Source organism: Embiotoca jacksoni, unplaced genomic scaffold (genome assembly GCF_022577435.1).
Source record: "Embiotoca jacksoni isolate LCO1_2020_lvr unplaced genomic scaffold, fEmbJac1.0.p SCAF_2, whole genome shotgun sequence".
Lineage (NCBI taxonomy): Eukaryota > Metazoa > Chordata > Actinopteri > Embiotocidae > Embiotoca > Embiotoca jacksoni.
The window spans coordinates 18,028,460-18,049,348 of NW_027185340.1; the positions used below are offsets into that span (position 1 = coordinate 18,028,460).

At 39.9% G+C, this 20,889-nt stretch overlaps 1 protein-coding gene across 5 annotated transcripts in view; it reads left to right on the forward strand.

Annotated features, from left to right (window-relative positions):
• The window catches only part of gulp1a (GULP PTB domain containing engulfment adaptor 1a), an 82,982-nt gene that overhangs the window by 33,844 nt on the left and 28,249 nt on the right, over nucleotides 1–20,889 (forward strand). For 4 of the 5 annotated variants that reach the window (XM_069154848.1, XM_069154847.1, XM_069154846.1 and 1 more), the window contains one exon: nucleotides 19,585–19,665. In XM_069154848.1, coding sequence (XP_069010949.1) covers nucleotides 19,638–19,665 — 28 coding nt within the window. In that variant the 5' untranslated portion in view covers nucleotides 19,585–19,637. Of the gene's footprint in view, nucleotides 1–14,926; nucleotides 15,015–19,584; nucleotides 19,666–20,889 lie in introns of those variants that run through there. The other variant, XM_069154849.1, reaches the window with a different exon arrangement.

The following is a 20,889-nucleotide window of genomic DNA, read 5'->3' on the forward strand; positions in this document are numbered from 1 at the left end:
CACCTCAGCCAACATCCTGCACATGCTTATTGTTCTGAACAGAGACTGTAACTATGTGACTGTGGGAGTAAAAGACAGCAAGCACATGTTAGCGATCACACACACGGAGCTCAGACACATAATTCAGCTGCGTATATTCTTGTCAGGGTTCCTTTGCTTTGTGATGAACGTAGACGGGAGCGAGGTGACATTATGATGCCACGCTGTTTATCTTCTCAGGGAACCTATTGATGCTTAGCTCTGACATTCCTACATTCTACTTTTAACAGCATCTTTCAAATTCATACAATACTGGTAAATATCACAGCATAAAATCCACTTTTATGCTCTTGTCCATATACCCTAGCGGTTTCCAGTGTGTTTTTTTTTTTATTTTTTTTTTATTTTTTAGCATTAAACCCTTCCATGCACGCCCCCACACATACAATGTCACATGGGACTTGCAGTATGCTGTATGACCTATTATCAACAGTAGGCAATCAAAAATGAGCCACCTGTTTTATATTCCTGTGCAGATTTGCAGATGAATATGTGAATTCAAATAAACGCACAATACAAATGAAGTATTCTAGTTCATAAACTGGTGTGTTTAAAAGTAAAATTCATTAAGTGTTTTCGTTTTCAATGAAGGAACAGGAAGTTTCCAAAGCAGTCAGCCAAGCAGCTTTCAATGTCACCCCAGGTTTGATCAGCTCAGACTGTTGCGGCACGAGATGTGTTCGCATTTCTTTGAGCTCTAATACTGTGACAAATCTGTCCGTGACTTGCTCTGACCGTCACTGTTCCCGACTGCCGCTCGTCTGGAGAACAAGCCCGCCACTGTGAGCTGTCATTACCAGCTTTAGTAGCGTTAGAAGTCGTTAGAGTTTCAGTGTTTATTGTGCCTGGATGAGAGTTATGTTTAAATGTGGCGATATGTACATTAAAACCACTGACAGGTGAAGCATTAACAGCAATAAATCCTCATTTCATACAGATCATAATGTTCAGTTGTTATTCAGTCTGATTGAGGGAGGTTTTGATTTATTTTTATGGTCACTTTGGAAGATATAATTTGTGCTATACTAAGAAGTGTTCCTAATTTTTTGCCCTTACCATTTAAATGAATTGAGTTGAGAAAATATTAGGAACACTTCTCGGTATGACAGTTTGACAGCACCACAAATTTCAATCTCCAAAATGACTGTTAAAATCTATCAACACAGCTTTGAATCAGATTGAACAAACAACATACCATTATATAATCCTTCAAATGTATTGCTGGGCTGTTGTATTATATTATGTTGTATTATACTATATGCTTCACCTGTCAGTGCCTTCAATATTATGGCTGATCGGTGTGTATAACATGCTTATGTATTTGCGATCACATTGAGAGGTGTGTGCAATTGTAAATTGTAATAATTTGATTGAATTGATGCACAATTGTCTGTTTTATAACAGTCTGGCATTATTTTCACTGAAGATCAAAGATTAGATTAGTAAGTAAGCACTGAAAAATATATCACAATCACATTACACTGAGCCTTTTACAACCAATCTCCCTCCCTCTTTGTAACCCTGTTCAAAGTGGTTTACTTTAGTCAGTGGCTTTATTTCAGAGGCAGGACGGAGAGGGATCAAGAGAGAGAAAAAGGGGACCGTGCTTTAAATTTGGCAGTGTTGGAGAAAAAGTGATTAAAGTTTTTCTTTTCTCTTATGGGATCGACTTCACACGAACGCTGTGCCTCTTTAGCAGCACCTTGTTTTCCATTTAAAAGAGGACAGTTTGTGCTGTTACAGGAAATCTTTTATCCTTCAGGTCCCATTTAAGCCTCTGCAGACCTTTTATATTGAGTGCCTTGTCTTCTTACTAGTGCATTTCGAGTGTCTGTGCAAGTCTACATGCCCTGAAAACTCCTTTTGATAATAAAATAAAGACTTGCCTGGCTCTCCAATGTAGTCAGTACATTTTAAAAACAGTTGCTGACAGTAAAATATGGCCTTGTATAAATGACTTTGGCCAGATTTTATGTTGTAGCCGGGGGATGTCTTATCATGCAGAAACAGGGGTGGAGATTAGAAGTAAATTATTGAGGTAGATTTGGACCATAAATGGGCCACTCAAAGGCTTCTTCAAGATTTATGAGTGTGTCACACCCGTTAAAGAAGCATTTTAATTCTTTATAAAACGTTTACGCGGCCCTGAAATGCACGGAATTGCACAGTATTGGCTTCACTCCTCCTACAGAGATTTATTTATTTCACAAATGAACTTGTTTACTACTTAAAATTTGACTTTATTTAAATAGTCCTGGCTGAGTGTAAAAATGGTGGAAATCTATCAATCAATCAGTCAAACTTTATTTATATAGCACTTTCATACATTTTGGTGCAGTTCAAAGTGCTTTACAGATGATTGACATTCCAATAATAACACAGAGTTGTAGACCAGAAAAATAAAATCAATTTGAGAACAAATAAATAAAAAAGACGATTAAATACAAATGGAAAAATCAAAATAAGACGATTTAAAAAAACACTTTGAGACCAAAACAAAAGTAGAAAATAAATTAGAAGCTAAAATGACAATAAGAGTGTTATAATAGAGGGTGATGAGAACTAGAAACTAAAAATGAGTATAAAAACTAGGACAGTGTATTAAAAAGTTTCAGTTAATCAGAACACAGGATAAAACACGAGATAGGACAGGTGAGAGGAATTAAAAATATCTAAAAGCTAAAAAGATGCTGAAAGGTATGGAAGTGTGGAGGAAATAGATAAATAAAAGCAAATAGATAAAAAAAATACTTTTAAAAGTAAGCAAAATAAAATGAAGATATGTGTAAAAGCCTAGCGAGGTTAAAGAGGAAAAATATTTTTGCCAGTTTGCCTGGATTTTCAGAAGGCAGTGGTCGTTGCTGACTTGGATGCAGCATAAGCATTAATTCATCATTTCTTAAGATGAAGGCCCTTGAAGGATCTGTACGGTCTTTATCCAAACACGTTGGAGAAGCTGCCACGGCCCTTTCAGATATGCTGTGCTTGGTCAGCTGTTTCCTTTCCCCAGGAATTCACATTCACACTCCGGTCAGGAACCAGGCTTCTCCATCTGGGCTCAAAACTCCAGAATCTGCTCTCAAATTTAAGGACCAGTCTTACATGCAAAATCAGTAATGCACTGTTTTATCAAGGGAAATTCTCTTGATATTGACTGCTGGCATAAAAGTCAACGCACTGTTGACTGTTTTTGAAGCTCCAAATAAAGTTAAAAAGAGCCTTATTTACACACTCATGTATAAAAGAACAAGTGTAGTCTGGGTTGCCAGACATGGTCAGTGAGCACATTTTTTGGTTTCTGCAACAGCATCAAATCTGGCTGCATAAATGGGGCGACAAGCCTTTTGGGAAAGCTGCACTCGAGTCCTGTGCCCAGCTGGAGTTTTCCAAGAAATAGCGTTTGTATTTTTTTTTTTTTTTTAATACGTTATAAAGACAATGAGGCTACGTCCCATTTGGACATTTTCTCAGATTTAAAAAAATGCATGCCATAAACATTATAGCTGCAATAATAGTATGCTGGTGAATGCATTATTGAAAATGTCAGGAAATAGTTTCAGATTACTGCAATTGCCAAGTTAGATTAAGGTTTGGCTTTAAAGTCAGGATTCTACTTATTCGCCTGGGAATTCATTAGAAGAGGAAACCACACCACTGAAAGAAGCTTTATTACAGTAACGCAGTAATGGGATTTCTCTTTGTGAAGCCATCTCCAAGGCTTTTTTTTTTTTTTTTTCCTTCTTTAACGTTAGTGAGTTATCTTAATTAGGTTCGGTGGCAGATTTTCTGGGCTCTTTTTCAGGGCTGGGGACATTTTATTTTTTCACAATGCAGACATTTCTGTGCTCATTTTAAGCTGCAAACGTGATCAGGACTGTTCAGATTGCAGCTCCATACTGCTATAAACTTTAATGGCCTCATAGTCTCAAAGGGTAAGGTCTTATAATTTCGGTTTTAGGTCCTGCTGGCACTATTATCAGTGTTACTGCACAATTTCCAGCAGTTCTTTGCAGTTATTCTCAGAAATATAAACAATGTAAAAAAAAATATGAAATATTTGAAAATGCACTTAACAGAGTTGTGCAAGTCAAAACATTGCAGGAAAGTATAGATACTTTTTCCTTTTTACAAAGTTTAGTAATCAATGAAAAAAAAAATGCTTGTTTTGGTTAATATTTAATGGTAAATAGATTAGAGTGCACCAATCCAATTAGTTCCCTGAACATGTATCAATAAACAGATGTCCGATCTGGAATTTGATTCTTCTTGATCAAAGCTACCGCAACTGAAATTTACACCACCATACTTTCTACCTGATCTATAAACATGTTCTTCCTTTTAAATGCTTTCCAAACTAGCAGTCACGTTTCTATACAACATGCAACAGCAACGACATCTTGAAAGAACCATAATTACAACTGGATTATCTTTTTCTATCAAAAAAAAACGAGGAAGCGTTTCTTCATTAAATCCCAAATATGTAACTTTGACTTACTGAACATTGGTCAACCTGCCACTGGCCGACGAGCTCAGTCGATATATTTCTCCTCTTCCCCTATCTGTGTCAGCGTTTTCAAAATCCCCATGGCAACGGTAAACAAAGACGGCAACCTCTACGTGCAGAAAAAGGAAAGTTTTAACCGACCTGCTTGGTTCTTGTAAGTCATTAATCGGGATTTAGCCATGGACTCTGAATGTGAAACTCTGGCCTTCGGTGTGAGAAAGAAGCTTTGTACACCTGCCATCAACCCCAACCACCACCTGCCAACACTGATGCAGTTCACAAATATGGCACTTCAAAACAAAAGCTTTCCTTTGATAGTGATCCAGTGATTATGTAATAGTTGTTTAGGAATGTAATTTCTATGGTTGGTCCTTGATTAACAAAAACATGAAACGGCAACAGACGTCAATGGGGGTCGTGATCAAGGTAATATTACATATTTATGTGTAACATATGCTATTGTTATTTTCCTTTTCTGGGATACTCTCTCTCTCTCTCTCTCTCTCTCTCTCTCTCTCTCTCTCTCTCTCTCTCTCTCTCTCTCTCTCTATATATATATATATATATGTCTGTGTGTGTGTGTGTGTGTGTGTGTGTGTATATATATGTGTGTGTATATATATATATATACACACACACACATATATATATATATATACATATATATATATATATATATATATATATATATACACACACATATACACATGTATATTTATTTATTTATATATATATATATTTAAACACACACACAAGGTAAGCAGCATATTGTTAGTCAGAAAACCTGCTTCTAGTTCAGACACGCGCTGTGTTCATGTTTTTACTGCTCAGTTCTTAAACATATTTTCATGGCATGGTTTTACATGAACTTGTGTCTGAGACCATTACTTTGAACAGGCAGGGAATAAATCCAGCTGCTACCATTTGGTAGACATCGTACACATCGAGCCTGTGGCGCAGTTGCTGCAGTGCATGTTTGTAATAAGTACCATAAAACTGAGTGATGACTAAGCACATGAAAAGAAAGTAAGTCTACCATCAGTTCTTCTACAGACATCCCAAAGGGATAAACATGTCAGAGTCAGAACAGACAGGAACGCATTTCTTTTGCACCAGTCAAATGATATTTTACCCTCCCCCCTCCCCCTCCCCCACCCTACAATCTGCAGAAGCGTCTTAAGGAATCCTGTAAAGTGCTGCTCTTTGAAATTTTTGCAGACTTGCGTCACATAACCTGGAGAGATCAATCATATAACAGAGAATATCACGGGAAACGCAGTTGCAAATATTGTAGGCAAAAGTGTGACACAGTGACACACCTGTGCTTAAAGTGATTTGATCTGCAAACAGCATCCATACATGTCACAACAGTTTTTTTCTCATGAGACACCACAGGCTTGTCTCGCCCATTATGTTTTGACTTTTGAAGTCTTAAGCTGAAGGGCCACGAGTTGTATCAAATAAGACAGCATGAAAATAAAAATGTCTTTCACATTCAGTGACCACAACTGTCTCACGACTAACAGAAAGTTTAGTTTCACTAGAATTGTTTTTACTGCTCCAGTTTTCTTCCCTCTGTAACTTTCCATCATTAAAAAAAAAAAAAGTGTTTTTCCATCATGATGTGGAAGAATGTTTTTCCATCTCATATCCAAACCTTTTGACTTAGTGCATTAATGTTTGTAGAGCATGTTATGGGTCTGCACCTGCGTTTTGAGTTATTTACTTTAAATATAGTAATTTAATTACGATTCATGAAATGATAATGAGGCACTAATTCTCCAACATATTTTAATTCCCGTCATCCACGTTTGACTTTTATCCTCAACATTCTCTCTGTTTTCTCACCCTGCAAGCAGAACTAAATCGAGCTTCACACTCGAATCAAGCTTTGATTGAGATGAGCAATCGCACACAGACTGAGAGAGACAAATGCCATCAAACTTCAAAAACCCTCGCCGTCAACGAAGCTGATGAGCAGTACATTTTTAGCTGTCATCATTGAGGTTCTGATTATTATTTTTGCCCTGCACATCCAACTCCAAACTCCCTTCACCCGATGACAAAGCAAGTCATCGATTGTTGATCTGAGGATGGAGTGTCTGCTCGGGGATTTACTCTCAAATGACTGCATTGCTGTGATAGATATACTGGCTTTACATGACAGAGTTTACACTGGACCTCCTCTTTGTTTATTTCTTAATGGCTCTCAGAATTTCTGGTACGATGCTTCTGTTTGTACCGTAGCAGCTAATTTCACAGCGCCGCACTCGTTTTCCTTTTGTTGTGTAATGCTGTTATTGAATTGCCAAAAAGCCTCGAGGTGCACTACTGCCACCTTCTGGCCGTAATAACACATTACTACCAGATTCCTGTAACATCATGGGAAATAAGGCAAGACAATTGTCGCATAAATTATGAAAGTTTTTATTTTCTACGATTTGAAAATTCAAAAAAAAAAAATTGCCCTCCTTTATTAAAATACACAATTTACACCATTATATGTGAGGTTTATGAGTGTATTTATATGCAAGTATGTGTCAAGGGGAGTTATGCTTTATATAAAGTACTGTGAGACCAAATTTGTACCTTGCCTGCAGCTGCCCGTCCACCCAACCTTGTTTTTTGAGTAAAATCTTAAGTGGTCTGATTTTGACTAAACCCGGAAGGACAAAGCAACTTTGAGCTTTGCATCAACGTTTAAAAGATAAGCTAATCGGCTTAAAAAGGACGCTGTGGGAGGAGGTCCAAATCTGGATCTCAGACATTGTCTTGGTCCTGATTTGCCTTGAGAGCTTGATACCATCTGGTGGTTGAGTGGTGGAGTTATCTTGGTACACTTGTGACGTGTCTGATGTAATGTAACTGATGTTTACTGTTAGTCATTGAAATGAGTACAGGAATCATTTGTAGCTAATTAGCATTTGGCTGAGTTTCCCCCCCCCCAAAAAATAAAAATGAAACTCTTAAATGCTAAATGTGCTACAACATTGATAGTGTGTGTGTGGTACACAGTTGTAGTGGGTTTCTCTGAAAACAAAACATCCCAAACTATTGATGGATGGAAAGTTGGAGACTGCATCCGAGCAGATCCGTTAGCCTGTGAGATAATTTCAGTGTTTTATTCGAGCTGTCGGTTGTAACGGCGCATTAATGCCTCGTAGATAAACACTTATATAGACTCAGCCAGCGAGCCCCGACTGCAGAGGCCTTGAAGTATCTGATATGCCTGCAGGTTTCTGTTGTATTGACTTAGGTGACATGTGGGAGGATTTGTATTAAAAAAAAGAGGATTTGAATTCACGTTTCCCTGATGTATGTGGTGGATTAAAATTCCAAGACTAACACGACACTGAGGTTCTCTGACTAAAAAAAAAGATGTTCGTGCTCAGCTTTGTAAGACATTTTTCCAACCAAAGCCAAAAGAAATCTGGACACTCCTGAAATGTTTCCCAAGGCTGTGGTAAACTTTACAGTAAGAACAAACTTAACTGTTTGTGTTGTTTTTACGTGAGGCCAGAAACACACAAATGTTGGTAGGAGTCTTGCGTCTATACAGCATTTCATTTCATGTGAATTTATATCCATAGTTATAAAGATTTGCATTGAATAACAATAGGTACTCATAATGTAGCCTACATGATTCATACACACTCACTGAGGACTTGATTAGCAACACCTGTACAGTCGAATGCAATCTAATGCAATAGCTCCGCCATCAATTCTATTTCTATGAAGCTTATACGTTTTCCATTTTTGTTGGCTCTGTATGAAAAGTGATTGTTCTACTTGACGTTTATTGTGGCGGTATTTGTCGTGATTGCGTCATTGCTTTCCCCTGCTCCGTGTACATTACTGACCTCCGCTCCATTCTTGCGCAACAGGAGAAAGTCTCAACTTTTTGATCGCATCGTGTATGTTTGAAGAACTATTGGATTGGGTTGGATTGCATTGCAAAGCTGTCCTGAATAAAGTTCTTGCTGAGTGTACATTTACTAGTTATGTTTATATCATTGGTTTAAAAAAAAAAAGAAGACAAATGCAGTTCATCTAGACAGTTAGTTAACAGTCGCAATTAATCTTCCTGGAGAACATATTGTTGCACAGGTTTATCTGTTTTAAATTGCACGTCTCTGTGACCTGTGATGCAGAATATAATCCGCTTCACAATTCCCAAATTTAGTGCTGTTGGATCTAATTGTGCCTTTTATGACCCAGGAGGAGATCTAGTCTCCTACCAAATTTATGCAGCAGAACTGAGGATGCCTTCACTGTTGGTACTCCACGCTGCCCATACTAACAGGAGTCCAAGGTTTGGTAACCGCGAACGCTGTACTGTATGCTAATATGTGCCTGAGTCCGTTCGAAAGAGGCGGACTCGGGTCCCTATCAGCATATTTGGAAACAATACACATCGGGGGGGGGGTAAAGCTATTCCATCCTGCTGTCGAGGATGTAACATCAACATCACTTGACTGTCTGTCGAGACAGGCTTTCAAAGCTAGAAGAACGGGCTTCTCTGCACCGCCTGTCTCCCCACAACATCAGCATAAGCGGGCAGACCTCAACGCTGTTATCCACTTCCTGACATTACAAATGAGGTTTGAAGACAGGCACATAGTGAGATGGCATTACTGTTGTCTTTTCCTGGTTTTAAGGCTGCATTACAGTAAAGTGTTGTCATTTTCTGAACTTACCAAAGTGTTCCAGCTGGTCTGTTACTTGCCTTTACCCACTTCGCCATTACAACCTCATTACTGATGATTATTTATCAAAAATGTAATCGTCTAAATATTTTTGTGAAAGCACCAGTAGTCATTCCTACGAAATCGTTACAATATCGATATTTGGTCAAAAAAAAAAAAAAATATTGTGATATTTGATTTAGTCCATCTCGCCCAGCTCTGGGCAACAAAAACAGAAGTAACATGCTCCATTTTAATGTTTGCTGTAGGAACTGCATCAGTTGGATTTCCCTGTGCGGATGATGATGAGAAAACAAGGCGTATTCTGGTGTGGGACATTAATCTGATATGAACGCTGGTCAGCGGGGGGAGTTGTGAGGTCGAAAACCTGGGCGGTACAGATTAATCATGCCTGATGTGGAAGTACCCAAACGTTGAATTAAGAAACCAGTTGAACGAAAAACAAATAATTTATTCGTATCAACTGTCGAGCATAACGGCAGACACGGTGTGACCTTTTGAGCAATCGAGAGCAAGCGTGTAGCTCTGCAGTACAAGAGGAATATTAGCAGCAGACACCCTCCTGCTTTCACCTTGCACCTCATGATATTGCATTGCCTGTCTCTTTTAATTAGCTTCCCTGTGTAGAATCAGCAAAAAAAAAAAAAAAAAAGAAAAAAGGCCAGTTAATGACCTATTGAGTTTTCCTGTGTACAGTTCGGAGGCAAATGGATGCGTTTCTTTTTTAGAAATGAATGTTAATGCACTTTGAGGCTTGTTCATTGCCTACAAACAATTACCTGCTGAAGACGGAGTTCACGATTGGCTGAGAACACATGCTGTCACAAACGCACTGTATTGTTAGAACACATGTTCATTCCAAGCCAAACTCACGTCTGTTGCGTAAGATCGTCCTCTCTGACCTCACAACCACACACCATTTTGAAAAATAACCTTTTGGCCGCTAAATATAACATTTCTAAGATCCAGCTTAATTGAATATTGTGGTATTGATTGGGGTCGCTGAAGTAACAACTCTGAGCCTAATGCATTGCAGAAACTTTTTATTGACTTTTTATTTTACAAACTGTTGGTTGGAAGTCTGGCATGGTTGTCATGAAATCGATAAACACATAGGAAAATATTTTAGAGCTGAAACGATTAGTTGACAAAATGATTTGATAATTGATTCATCGCACATTTCATTTTCATTTTTCAGCCAAAAACACTTCCCAATTTCTGACTCCTCAGTCGTGAGGATTGAGGTTTTCTCATGTGTTGCTGCATATTTCCAGGTTTTTGGGCTTTACACAGCTGGCAGCTGAGATGCGTAACTCTAAATAATGAATGTAATTTACTTTCAGAGAGCTGAGACGGGGAGGGGCAGGCGGGGTAATTATTTTACAGTAGATTGCACTTACAATATGTTCCCATTATGGGGGCCCATCGGAATATGGAAGAATAGAATACGAAACATGTAATGCTGCTTTTGACTTGAATGATAATACTCTGGCTTTTGTAAATATGCCTCTTCTATACAGCAGATATAAACATATTAGTTACCCATATGCCCTCTATTGGCCCATATTTTGGCCCATAAACTGACTAAAGCATCATTGTTTACATTTTGACACTATTTATCATAGTCATTTCTTACCCAACTGTAGTCCCGCACTTTGATCCACATACTGTAACAATTGTGTGGACTATCATGACATTTTGTACATTCATATACTGTGTTTAAATTTTGCATACTTTCGTTAATACACTTAATTGTGTGATACGTTTCATTTTGACGGGGTGGAGTTGTCTCAAATCGAACACCTCAATTTGAATGTATCGCTCAAACATACCTGCCGGCTTTGTTGGCTCATTTTAAACAGTATCGTGGTACTTAGTAAAAATCAAAAACTTTTGTGTGGATCTGTAAAACTTGCACAGATAGTTGTGTGATGTTTCGCAAAGGCTGCAGGTTCCTTGGTTTGAACTAAACAGTGTACCTATTAATAATAAGCAAATTATTGCGCATGTTAATATAAGGTGATTGGCATTTTTTGTCAACATAAATAGAGCCTCACCCAGCCAATGGGATGATTGTTGTTCAATTTTTTTGTTTGTTCATTCTGCACCTGATTGGCAGTTTGTTAGCCACTTCTGCCTTTTATATTTGAATGTGAAAATGCTCCAGGAGGATTTAATATCGAGCTTTGTTGCAACATTTCAGCAGGGATTATGATTCTAATGCTCCCAAGTCTGGTTTCTTAAGACTTAAGATCGAACTCAAAATGATTTTGACCAATTACAACATCATTGTTTTTATTTCCGAGTCTAACCTAATTTTCTTCCTCCTGTATTTTGCTTCAAGTCAAGAGCAGGTTGGATATAAATCACTTCAGCTCAACATCCTGAGTGGCGGACAGAAATGATTGCATTCACTCTTGGCCGTAGTCATCCACATTTTTTGGTGCAGGGGATGATGCAGAGACGTGCACCGGTCATGCCAGCTGAAAATACACCCCTGGTATCACACATTAATACTTTGCATTACTGCTTAGAGGGAACACAAATCATGTGGAGGCTGCAAATCTCAATGGAAATCCACCGAGAAGCTTCTCATTGAGATGCACATTCCTGCTTCTCCACCCACTCCCACAAACACACTCACGCTCGCAATCCCAGGCGAGGATTGAAATAATTGGAGTCTGAACTTGTATGAATCTGTAACGCAGCACTAGATACTGCAAACATTGGTAGCAGAATGAAGATACTTTTTTGCAGTGCATTGTTTTATTTATTGCGTGCTGTATTGTCCAAATGGATTGTTTGTCCTTGTGTTTTTTTCTACTGAACACGAGACAAGGGGGAAAAAAAGATACGATGCTGCAGCTGAGTTACTTAACAAAGTCTGAAAATATGACTCTAGGATTGTTTTGAACTGTTGACCGAGATGCATTTGAGTTGTTTGTGTCTGTCATGCTCCTTTGCTGCTGTCTTGAACGGTCACGTTTCATCAAAATGACACGCATTGCTCGGACATTTTATTTGTCTCGTAAATCGACGCAATCTACAAGAGACGACTAAGCTTTTACTGGATTTACAGAGACAAATATTCTCAACAAAATCTTGATGCTCCAGAAACGTTTTGTTAGGGTAACAATCCGATCAGTCACACAGTTTACCTCACTCTCAATTTCAGAAACTTAACATCCTTGCAATTTATGATATTAATATTTATCAAATGGGCTTTTATCTATAAGACACACTCAGAATAATTAAAAAAAAAATCCTGAACAGTTCAAGACTTACTTTCAAGTACAATTACAGGTTCATTCTCACGCCACTTGTCAATTTTTAGATCTGCATCCTTGTTAAATTTCTCACCTGCAGAGGTCAGTTTTCTATATGATATAGTGCCACCAAATTATGGAATGGCTTTTCCTGCACTGTATCAAATTTGTGCAAAATAAAAAGAAAGAGGGGGGGGGATGTGGAAAAGACAATTCAATTTGTCCACTTACATCTGCATAATGAGCCTTTTTCCTGTCCTTTTATTTTTTTTTTACCCCACTTTATCTGTACCTAAAAGGGCCCCACTTTCCCGGAAAATGTCTGGGCCAGCCACTTCCCTTACCCCTCCACAGCTGTTCATACAAGAGGCAAACATGAAATGATTCAGGGCAGAGGGAAGAAAAACCCAAAGAAAAATAAAGTGTCAACAGAACAGCTCAAACCCGGAGACCCTCCCTGTTTTTAAACGCTCTCTCAGGCAGAAAACCAAAAAGTCTGGCGGCCAGCAAAAACACACCACCACTCAAGGCTGGATCTCAAACCAGACCTTTTCAAAATAAAAGAACAAACAATGTCCTCTTTTCCTTTGAAGGACCTTTGTAAATTGGCTGGCAAGTGGTGGTGACCTTTTGTGTTTTTGAAGGTGCTTTGTAAAAATCTGGATTACTTCCCCAAACACTTCAGAGCTAATCTTCTTCTTACTTGCTGCGGTCCACATCAAGAAAACCAGTTCTTTGAAGCTCATGTTCAAGAAACACAGCACACTTGGAGCGCATTTTATTCACATCGGCATTCAGTGTTTCCCCGAGGCAGACAGCCTTGGCGGGGCAGTACGGGTCGTCACCGCTACTCGTCGGGCTCTGCAGCTCTCTGGTTAGGACTGCCAGCTCGATGCTAACATCAGCATCCTTACCACTTTGAGTAGATACGTGTCGGGTGCGTTTTAAGAATTCTGATATTCTGGTCTGGTTTTCAGCAGCTTGAGTTCGAGGTTTCTCCTTTCGATAGCTTAATTTGAGCCTTTTACTGCGCCTTTTCTAGAGTCACGTAAGCTGTTATCAACTGCAGTAACGGTCACCGGTCTACCTTCTGCACTGCAGTGCTGCACAGCCTTCATGAAACGCAGACACGCAGCGGAGCAGAGAAACAGACAAATTAGCGCGCTAACAGAAAAATGCACAAAGGACTCTCACACTGAGCTGAAATAAAATGGGTGCACAGGAACTAAGTAAATAAATAGTAGCTACTGGACGTAACTGCAGTTCTACGAGTATGTTTTTTTTCTTTCAGGGAGGGCGGGGGTTCCCGTTGGCGCGGGGGCCCGCCCTCCCAAGACAATGGTAGGGGAAACACTGATTATTAATGCAGACATGAATTAATGTACGTCTAAAGTAGGCTCATTATTTTAAGATGAATTTATTCATTGTTGGGGAAACCTGCCGAAGCCCAGTATCTAAAATTACGCTTGAACGCTTGACCACTGACAGCGCCAACATTTTAGTGAAGTTTTTTTTACATTAACTTAAATTCCATCCTATCTTGATCGAATTTCACCTTTACCCCTAGTTTGTTTATCCGCCTTTCTTTGTTTAAAATGTGGTTCGTTGCCCTTCCTTAAGTGTTTGCACTTCATTGAGATGCATGCAAGTTGGTGAAGGAGACACGCAAACCACAGTTTCCCTGATTAAACCCCTGGGACAGAACATTACCATGAGGTTGTAGATGTTGAGATTGAAACAAAAAAAGATGTCCACAAGCCGAGTAACAGGGCTGCAGTTTGAGGTGTTTGTCAGTTCCTGTTTCATCCTTTTTGTCCTGCCCGGTGCCCTCTGGTCTTCACCTTCTGGCAGTTCATCTCTACGTGATAAAAAGGACGTCCGGGTGTCAAGATTTTTTAAAGTGGTGTGACACGGCTTCCGCTGCCAGCATGCACACTTCGAGCCCCTCAATGTTTCTGGAGTGCAGTGGTAGAAGAAGAAAGGGTATTATTAAGTTGACACAGGGGAGGCTTTTAGCACTTTAAGTCGGAGGAGTATTGTGACTCCTGCTTTATAATGTTTTGGCCATACTCCGCTGCCTTGATCGATGCTAAAACGTTGACCTAAGGCCGTTGCCAGTGCACATAGTGTGATGATGAATCATGCACTGCAGCAAAAGGGTCAGACTGCAACCTCTGGCACGATGGCTTTTATAGGTCATCTCCGGTATGCCTCGATGCATCGTGGTGAAATAGTTCATGTTGAAAAAATGGGGGTCTCTTTTTTTTTTTTTTTTTTTTCGCCCATGCAAAACTCCTTTTGGCCAAACTGTGGGCGGAGGAAGTTGGGTTTGAATGTCAAGTATCTTGTGTCAAGGCAAAAAGCTTCTTGTTGAGCTCGCAAACCCCATCATCTCTCCTTACTGCAGTCCTCAGTGTACCACCATCTGGCCCACAGCTGAAAACTATTAAGACCCGCTGGAACTTCCTCTCCACTATTCCACTCCAGTTTGAAGGCAAAGTAAGTCGCTTTTATCTCAGCTCTGTTGTTTGCATGTTTCTCTTCCGTAGATCTATTTCCTCCCATCTTCTCCCCCGTAAAGGGTAGAGGTGCTTTTTACCCTGATAAGAAAGTATGTCGAGGAAGCTGCATTTGATCCACCGGAGCTGTGAGCTGTGAGAGTGAGCGAGCCTGGCTTTTAGATTAGACTCCAAGACACCACGGTTTGATTCAACTGAGGAATTCTGGGACCCAAACTCACAAGCAGATTGTAGTTGGGATGTTTTATGTTTTGCGTTTTAGCTAGCGAGGAAAAAAAGTGAAGAAAACAAAGGCTCTTTGTTGATTTTCTTTTCTGATGCATTCTGTTGAGACCCCAGTGCATGCTTCGCTTCTATGTTAAAAGCCTGCTGCCTTTTGAGTACATATGGGTCAGATTAGTGAGTAGCTGAAAGGCATTTATAAATGGGACGTTATCTTTGCTTTCTTTCCTTCTTTTTTTTTTTCAGCCTTTTTCAACATTAGTCAAACTTTTGGATTTGTTTTTAGATTGTTGTTTGGGATCGACAGAAGTCGAAGTAGGTTACGCTCGTTTCCAGAAAGACTCTTTTTTTTTTTTTTTTCCCCAAGCTGAATTCCAAATGTTTGAGTCACTGAAGGTGAATTGTCAGACTGTGGACATGGTTTTTGCTGTGTTTGGGAGGATGGTTTTCTCAGTAAGTAAAGTGCTGGCTCATTTTGTCTCCATTGGTTTTACTAAAAGCTCACAAAAAAAGATTCTGACTCTTTAATTGTACACGGTAAAAGCAATTCATTGGCATTTATTCTTGAATTGTGTGCCCTTTTCCTTTTTGTTGTTGGGAGTATTTATAATAATGAAGCATAAATGCGATGCTCATTCACTGTGGACTGTTGCTGAGCAATACATTCATATCTACTGCAGACTCCTCTGTGGACGTAACCCCGGTGCTTCCACTGCGGCTGGTAAACATCGGAGGGAGACTGAGGGCATTTGCAGCTCCGTGTTAAGTCTGTGTGTGTGTGTGTGTGTGTGTGTGTGTGTGTGTGTGTGTGTGTGTGTGTGTGTGCGTGCGTGTGCGTGTGTGTGTGTGTGTGTGCGTGTGCGTGTGCGCGCATGCGCGTGCGTCCGTGTGCCTTAGGGGTCGGCAGCTTTCTCAAGGGGTGCCGCTGACTCACCAGACAGGAAGCTATTAAAACGGGCCCAACGCTGCGGCTGTCAATCACAATGAGTGACATCACGGTCCAGTATCAGGTTGAGAAGAGTTGCATTACATCCGAGTATGTCATAAACAAACAAAAAAAAAAGTAGCCGGGCCTCGTCTGCCGCCTGACCTTTCCGCTGTGGTTGTCAGAAAGAGAAAGTCCGCTCGAAGATCTTAAAGCTCTTAGTGAGGAATTTTAAGGTTAAACTAAGCCCGTCTACACAAGTGATTGGGGCCAATTAATGCATTTTCTTTTAATGATTTACCCTGCGTTCCAATATCCATCCGTACTACCACACTATTTAGTATGCCAAAAGAAGATTTAGTATATCCCAATACATAGTACGTTTAATGCAGTAGGCCAAAAGTGGCGGGATGTCCTGCTACATCTGGTTTGTATTTTGCAGTCTGCAGGCGAGCATGTTCTGACTGTTCTGACCCACAATCCTCTGTGCGGCGGAAGAGACGTCAGATCGACTGAGCCGCCGAGAGAGTTGGTGGTGCTAATGCTCCGCCCACAAAAAGAAGGAAGGCAAAGAAGAAGAAGAAGAAGAGGCATTTAAAGGAAGCAGTACTCGTTCCAAATCACATCCTTGTTCTTTTTTCTTCAGATGTCCCGCTATGTGGATCCCGGCGGACATGAATGACGATGGGTCAAATTTCAAGTCGCATGTTTATGATGAAATAGTACATCCCAGTTGTATACGTACTACATGCAACGGTACATACTTTTCAAGGGCAGCTGCAGTACGTACTAACAGTAAAAATAAATAGTATGCGAAAAGTAATAAAAAGCCCGATGGATTTCCAATCCTTTTTATTGGTGTCACGCATTTCACAGCTGTCAAAACACAGGTGGGAGATGGCTCCAGTGGGAGTCTATTTGCATTTTTTTATTTTTTTTCACCTTTCCTCCCTCAGGTGCACCACACCTCTAGAGTGCTGCTTTTGGTTAAAAATGCTTTTTTATGTTCTTGGTGGGAATGAAAAGAGGCTGACCAGACACCCCCCACCTCCTCTCCACACTTCCTGCCACACTGACTCTTTCTCTCTCTCTCTCTCTCTCTCGCTCGCTCGCTCGCTCGCTCGCTCGCTCCCTCCAGCAAAAATCATATCAAAGTTGCTTAGAAGAGCACCGAGATCTCTGCTGCCAAGGTTCTTCATTTGGCAAACCAGATGCTGCTGAGTAATTTGATGCAGAGACGTGACAGGAATCACCATCCCTGTCTTTGGTGAAATGTAAACAATAGTGGCGCCATCGTCCATCTGGCTGTGCTGTGCTTTAAACAGCAGCATGTTAAACCTGTAAATATGGAACACAAGTTGTCTCTTTCAGCTGCAAATATTCTGTTTTGGCAGACGGAGGAATGTCCCAGTCCCCACCCTGAAGCTTGTTCCATTTAAATTTTCTCCAACCCTTTCCCGGGCCTCTGTCAGAGTAAAAGATCCCCTTACAGTGAGAACCCACATGCATTGTATTTGTATTTCCCAAAATGATATGCCATACATCATTATGGTCTGTGTGAAGATGGACATTTTCCATTTCTCGGAGCCTTTTGGAATCAAGTTCAGAGATAATTGGAGCTTTCTCAGATCTGTCTAGTTTTTTTTTTTTTTTTTTTTTAAAGTATGGTCTATTTGTTTGTGTCTTTGTCACCAGCTCCTCCCATTTGGCCTGACAGCATGACTAATTATATGGTTGCACCTTGCTGCTATTCAGTCAAAGCTATTGATCCATTAATCTCCCATGTAACAGTGATCGATTTGGTTTCAAACACTCTGTTTTGTATCTTATTTCTCAGCTCAGAAGACTGAGTTGATAATGATGTTCATCTGTAGGCTTGTTTTCTGAATGGCGCCAGTTATGTCAATTCCATAATTGGTATTTGTAGGTCATTCAATATTTTGTAATAATATATTCATGCATATTGAGCATTGGTAGATTTTCTGTAAATGTACTTCAGGTCCAAACTTTTGGACTTGTTAAGACCTCTAATTGATGTATGCATCTCTGAAGATTGAGATAAATACTGGTAGTTGTAATTAATCTCCCTCTTGACAACTACAGTTTTTAATTTTGATCTATATTAAATTTGGAAAATCTTAATCTGCCACCACACTAAATACATAATGCAGAAATGTTTACTGGCTTACATTTCACAGTTCCATGACTCCCCAGTCCAATGGATCTCCTTGGATGTTCATGTAGAGAACTAACATAACTTTCATTCACCAAACCTCGTTTCTGAAATTGTGCCAGTTTATCGTCGGTTGCAGCCTGTTGGCAGTTCGGTGCTCATTCTTCAGCAAGTTTTGTTCTTCCATTCACTAAAAACGTTTCACATCTCAGGCCTCACATGATAAATGTAAAATGACTGCGATGGAAAAATTCAATTCATTTTCTAAATTGCCCAGGCACCATGTTAATGTGTATTTGCAAAGGCAATGACTGAAATAACTGTTATGCGGCAGGCCTTGCATATTTTCCAATGACAAAAGAGTGAAGAATATTGATTGTGGAGCAGGCTGACAGCTATACCTAGTCCTGGACAGCTTGTCCTTACTGTCCTCTGGATTGCTGAACTCTCACGGGGGAATTGATGCAAAGGCCTGAAAAGCAGTCAAAGCAGTGTCACATTTACAGGCGCTGTGGAGGTGTTCGTTTTGCATTTGCAAAGGAAATTGCTCCTTTTCTGTAAAGTAGCACAGTCCCAGTGTACTGTACCAGGTTGTGTGTAAGGACACATTCAGCATGCATTGCTACAACTACTGAAGATTTAAAGAAAGACGAAAAAGCTGACTCTGGCCATAACCCGCATTCAACGTCATCGTCTTACTTTCGGAGAATTGAGTGGAATAATTGTGTGAATGCCAATGTTATCTTTGACTGAGATCATTTTAATATTGACAGAAATCTGGAGATGCTAAGGAACAACGCTGCCATCTCTTGTGATGACTAAACTATGGATTTTTAGGTTCGGTGCCCTATGAATGTTACGTGTTTGTGTAGCTGAAGCACTTGGGTAGAAAAATGTGCCCTAGTTCTGTTGGAAAGATTTGTATATGAATGCTACTGACTGTAAAAGGATCGTGGTAAACAATGTTACTTCTCACTGTGCGACGTTGTTGCTTCCCTTTTGATGGAGATGATGAGTGTGATGCGGGTCAGTGGTAAACAAATGTAATGCAGAAGAACTGGGACTCTAATTTTCACACATTCTGACAGCCAAGCCTTGCCTCACTCAGGGAATTTTTCTTTTTTTTCATAGTTTTTGCTCATTTTGTTTTTTTTGGACGTTCCTTTTAGTGAAGGCCTGAGGTCAAACCCATTTTTTTTTTAATTCATTTCTCCCTGCTGCTTTTTCCAGGTGGAATATTGGCAGATACTCAGGAGGGACCTCCGAGACGCACATTTTCCACTATGAACCGCGCCTTCAACAGGAAAAAAGGTGAGCAGACATCACTTCATGTTCAGCTGATGGAAATTAGCTCGGACTGTTTTAGCTGCAGCAGTACCACAGACGTCCTTTGTCAGAGGTCTGACAGTAGAGCTGCACAATTAATCATAACAAAATCCCAATCTCCATTCGGACCATCATCCACATCGAAGCAAGCGCTCCTACTTTCACTCTCAACACATGACCACGCTGGGTTACACAGCGTGATGCAGAGCAGCGGAAACCCGCGGAAACGTAAACCCAGAGTGACGGCGGGTGAGAGACACCGAATAAAAGACAGTGCTTAGAAAAATAGTGGTTCAAAGGTTGAATAAGATAACAAGAGACTACAGCTGATCGTTTTTATGTTCAGTGATTCATTCAGGTTGAAAGATAGCATTCCCTTTCCGTTGCCCAGAGTTGATGTGCAAGTATCATGACAGGTATCCTGCTGAGTTCTGCCCGCCCGCTGAGAATTACATGCACCTCACAGCACTGCTCACAGCTTCAGGGAAAACTACCTGATATTGGAATGATTTTTTTTTAACTGTTAAATTAAGATTTTATATTCTCTGTCATTAATTATAATTGTCTGTAGTTTTTGAACATTTTCATTATCAGTGTTTTATTAAACTTAGTAGTAGAATTTCATTGATACAATTGATCTGAAATTTACAATGTTTCCCTGATTGATCTCAATATTTAGATTCATGTTTTAGTAGAAAATCTTATGTCTTAAAGCTGATGCACCAGCAATCAGGAATCGTGCTCCCAATTTTAAGCAAATAAAATCAGGACTCTCATTTTATCCAGAATTGTGCAGCCCTGTGTGGAAGAGGACCACTGTTCTTCCTTCAATTTTGGGCTGTTTGCTGGGCCGCTTACTGCTGAACATCTTCAGTGTGTCCTGGCAACTGAGTATCAATTGGCACCTCATACTTCAAAGGACCATTCCAGTGTTTTTTACACATTTTTATAATTTCCGGGGGCTTCACTGGTTTCAGCTCTTTTCAGTATGCAGTCAAAGTCGACTAATAGAGACTTGAAACTTCCTTGAAATAATGCATCATAATGAAGCACATGGTCATGCTGTTCTTTATTTCAATTGTGAAGTTTCAACAGTGTTAAAACCACATAGACCCGCGATTCCTTCCTGATGGTGCATTCAAATTGCTGAAATGAAGACCTGTCAACAGAACATCTTCACTCAGCTGTCACATGGCCCTAATATTAAGA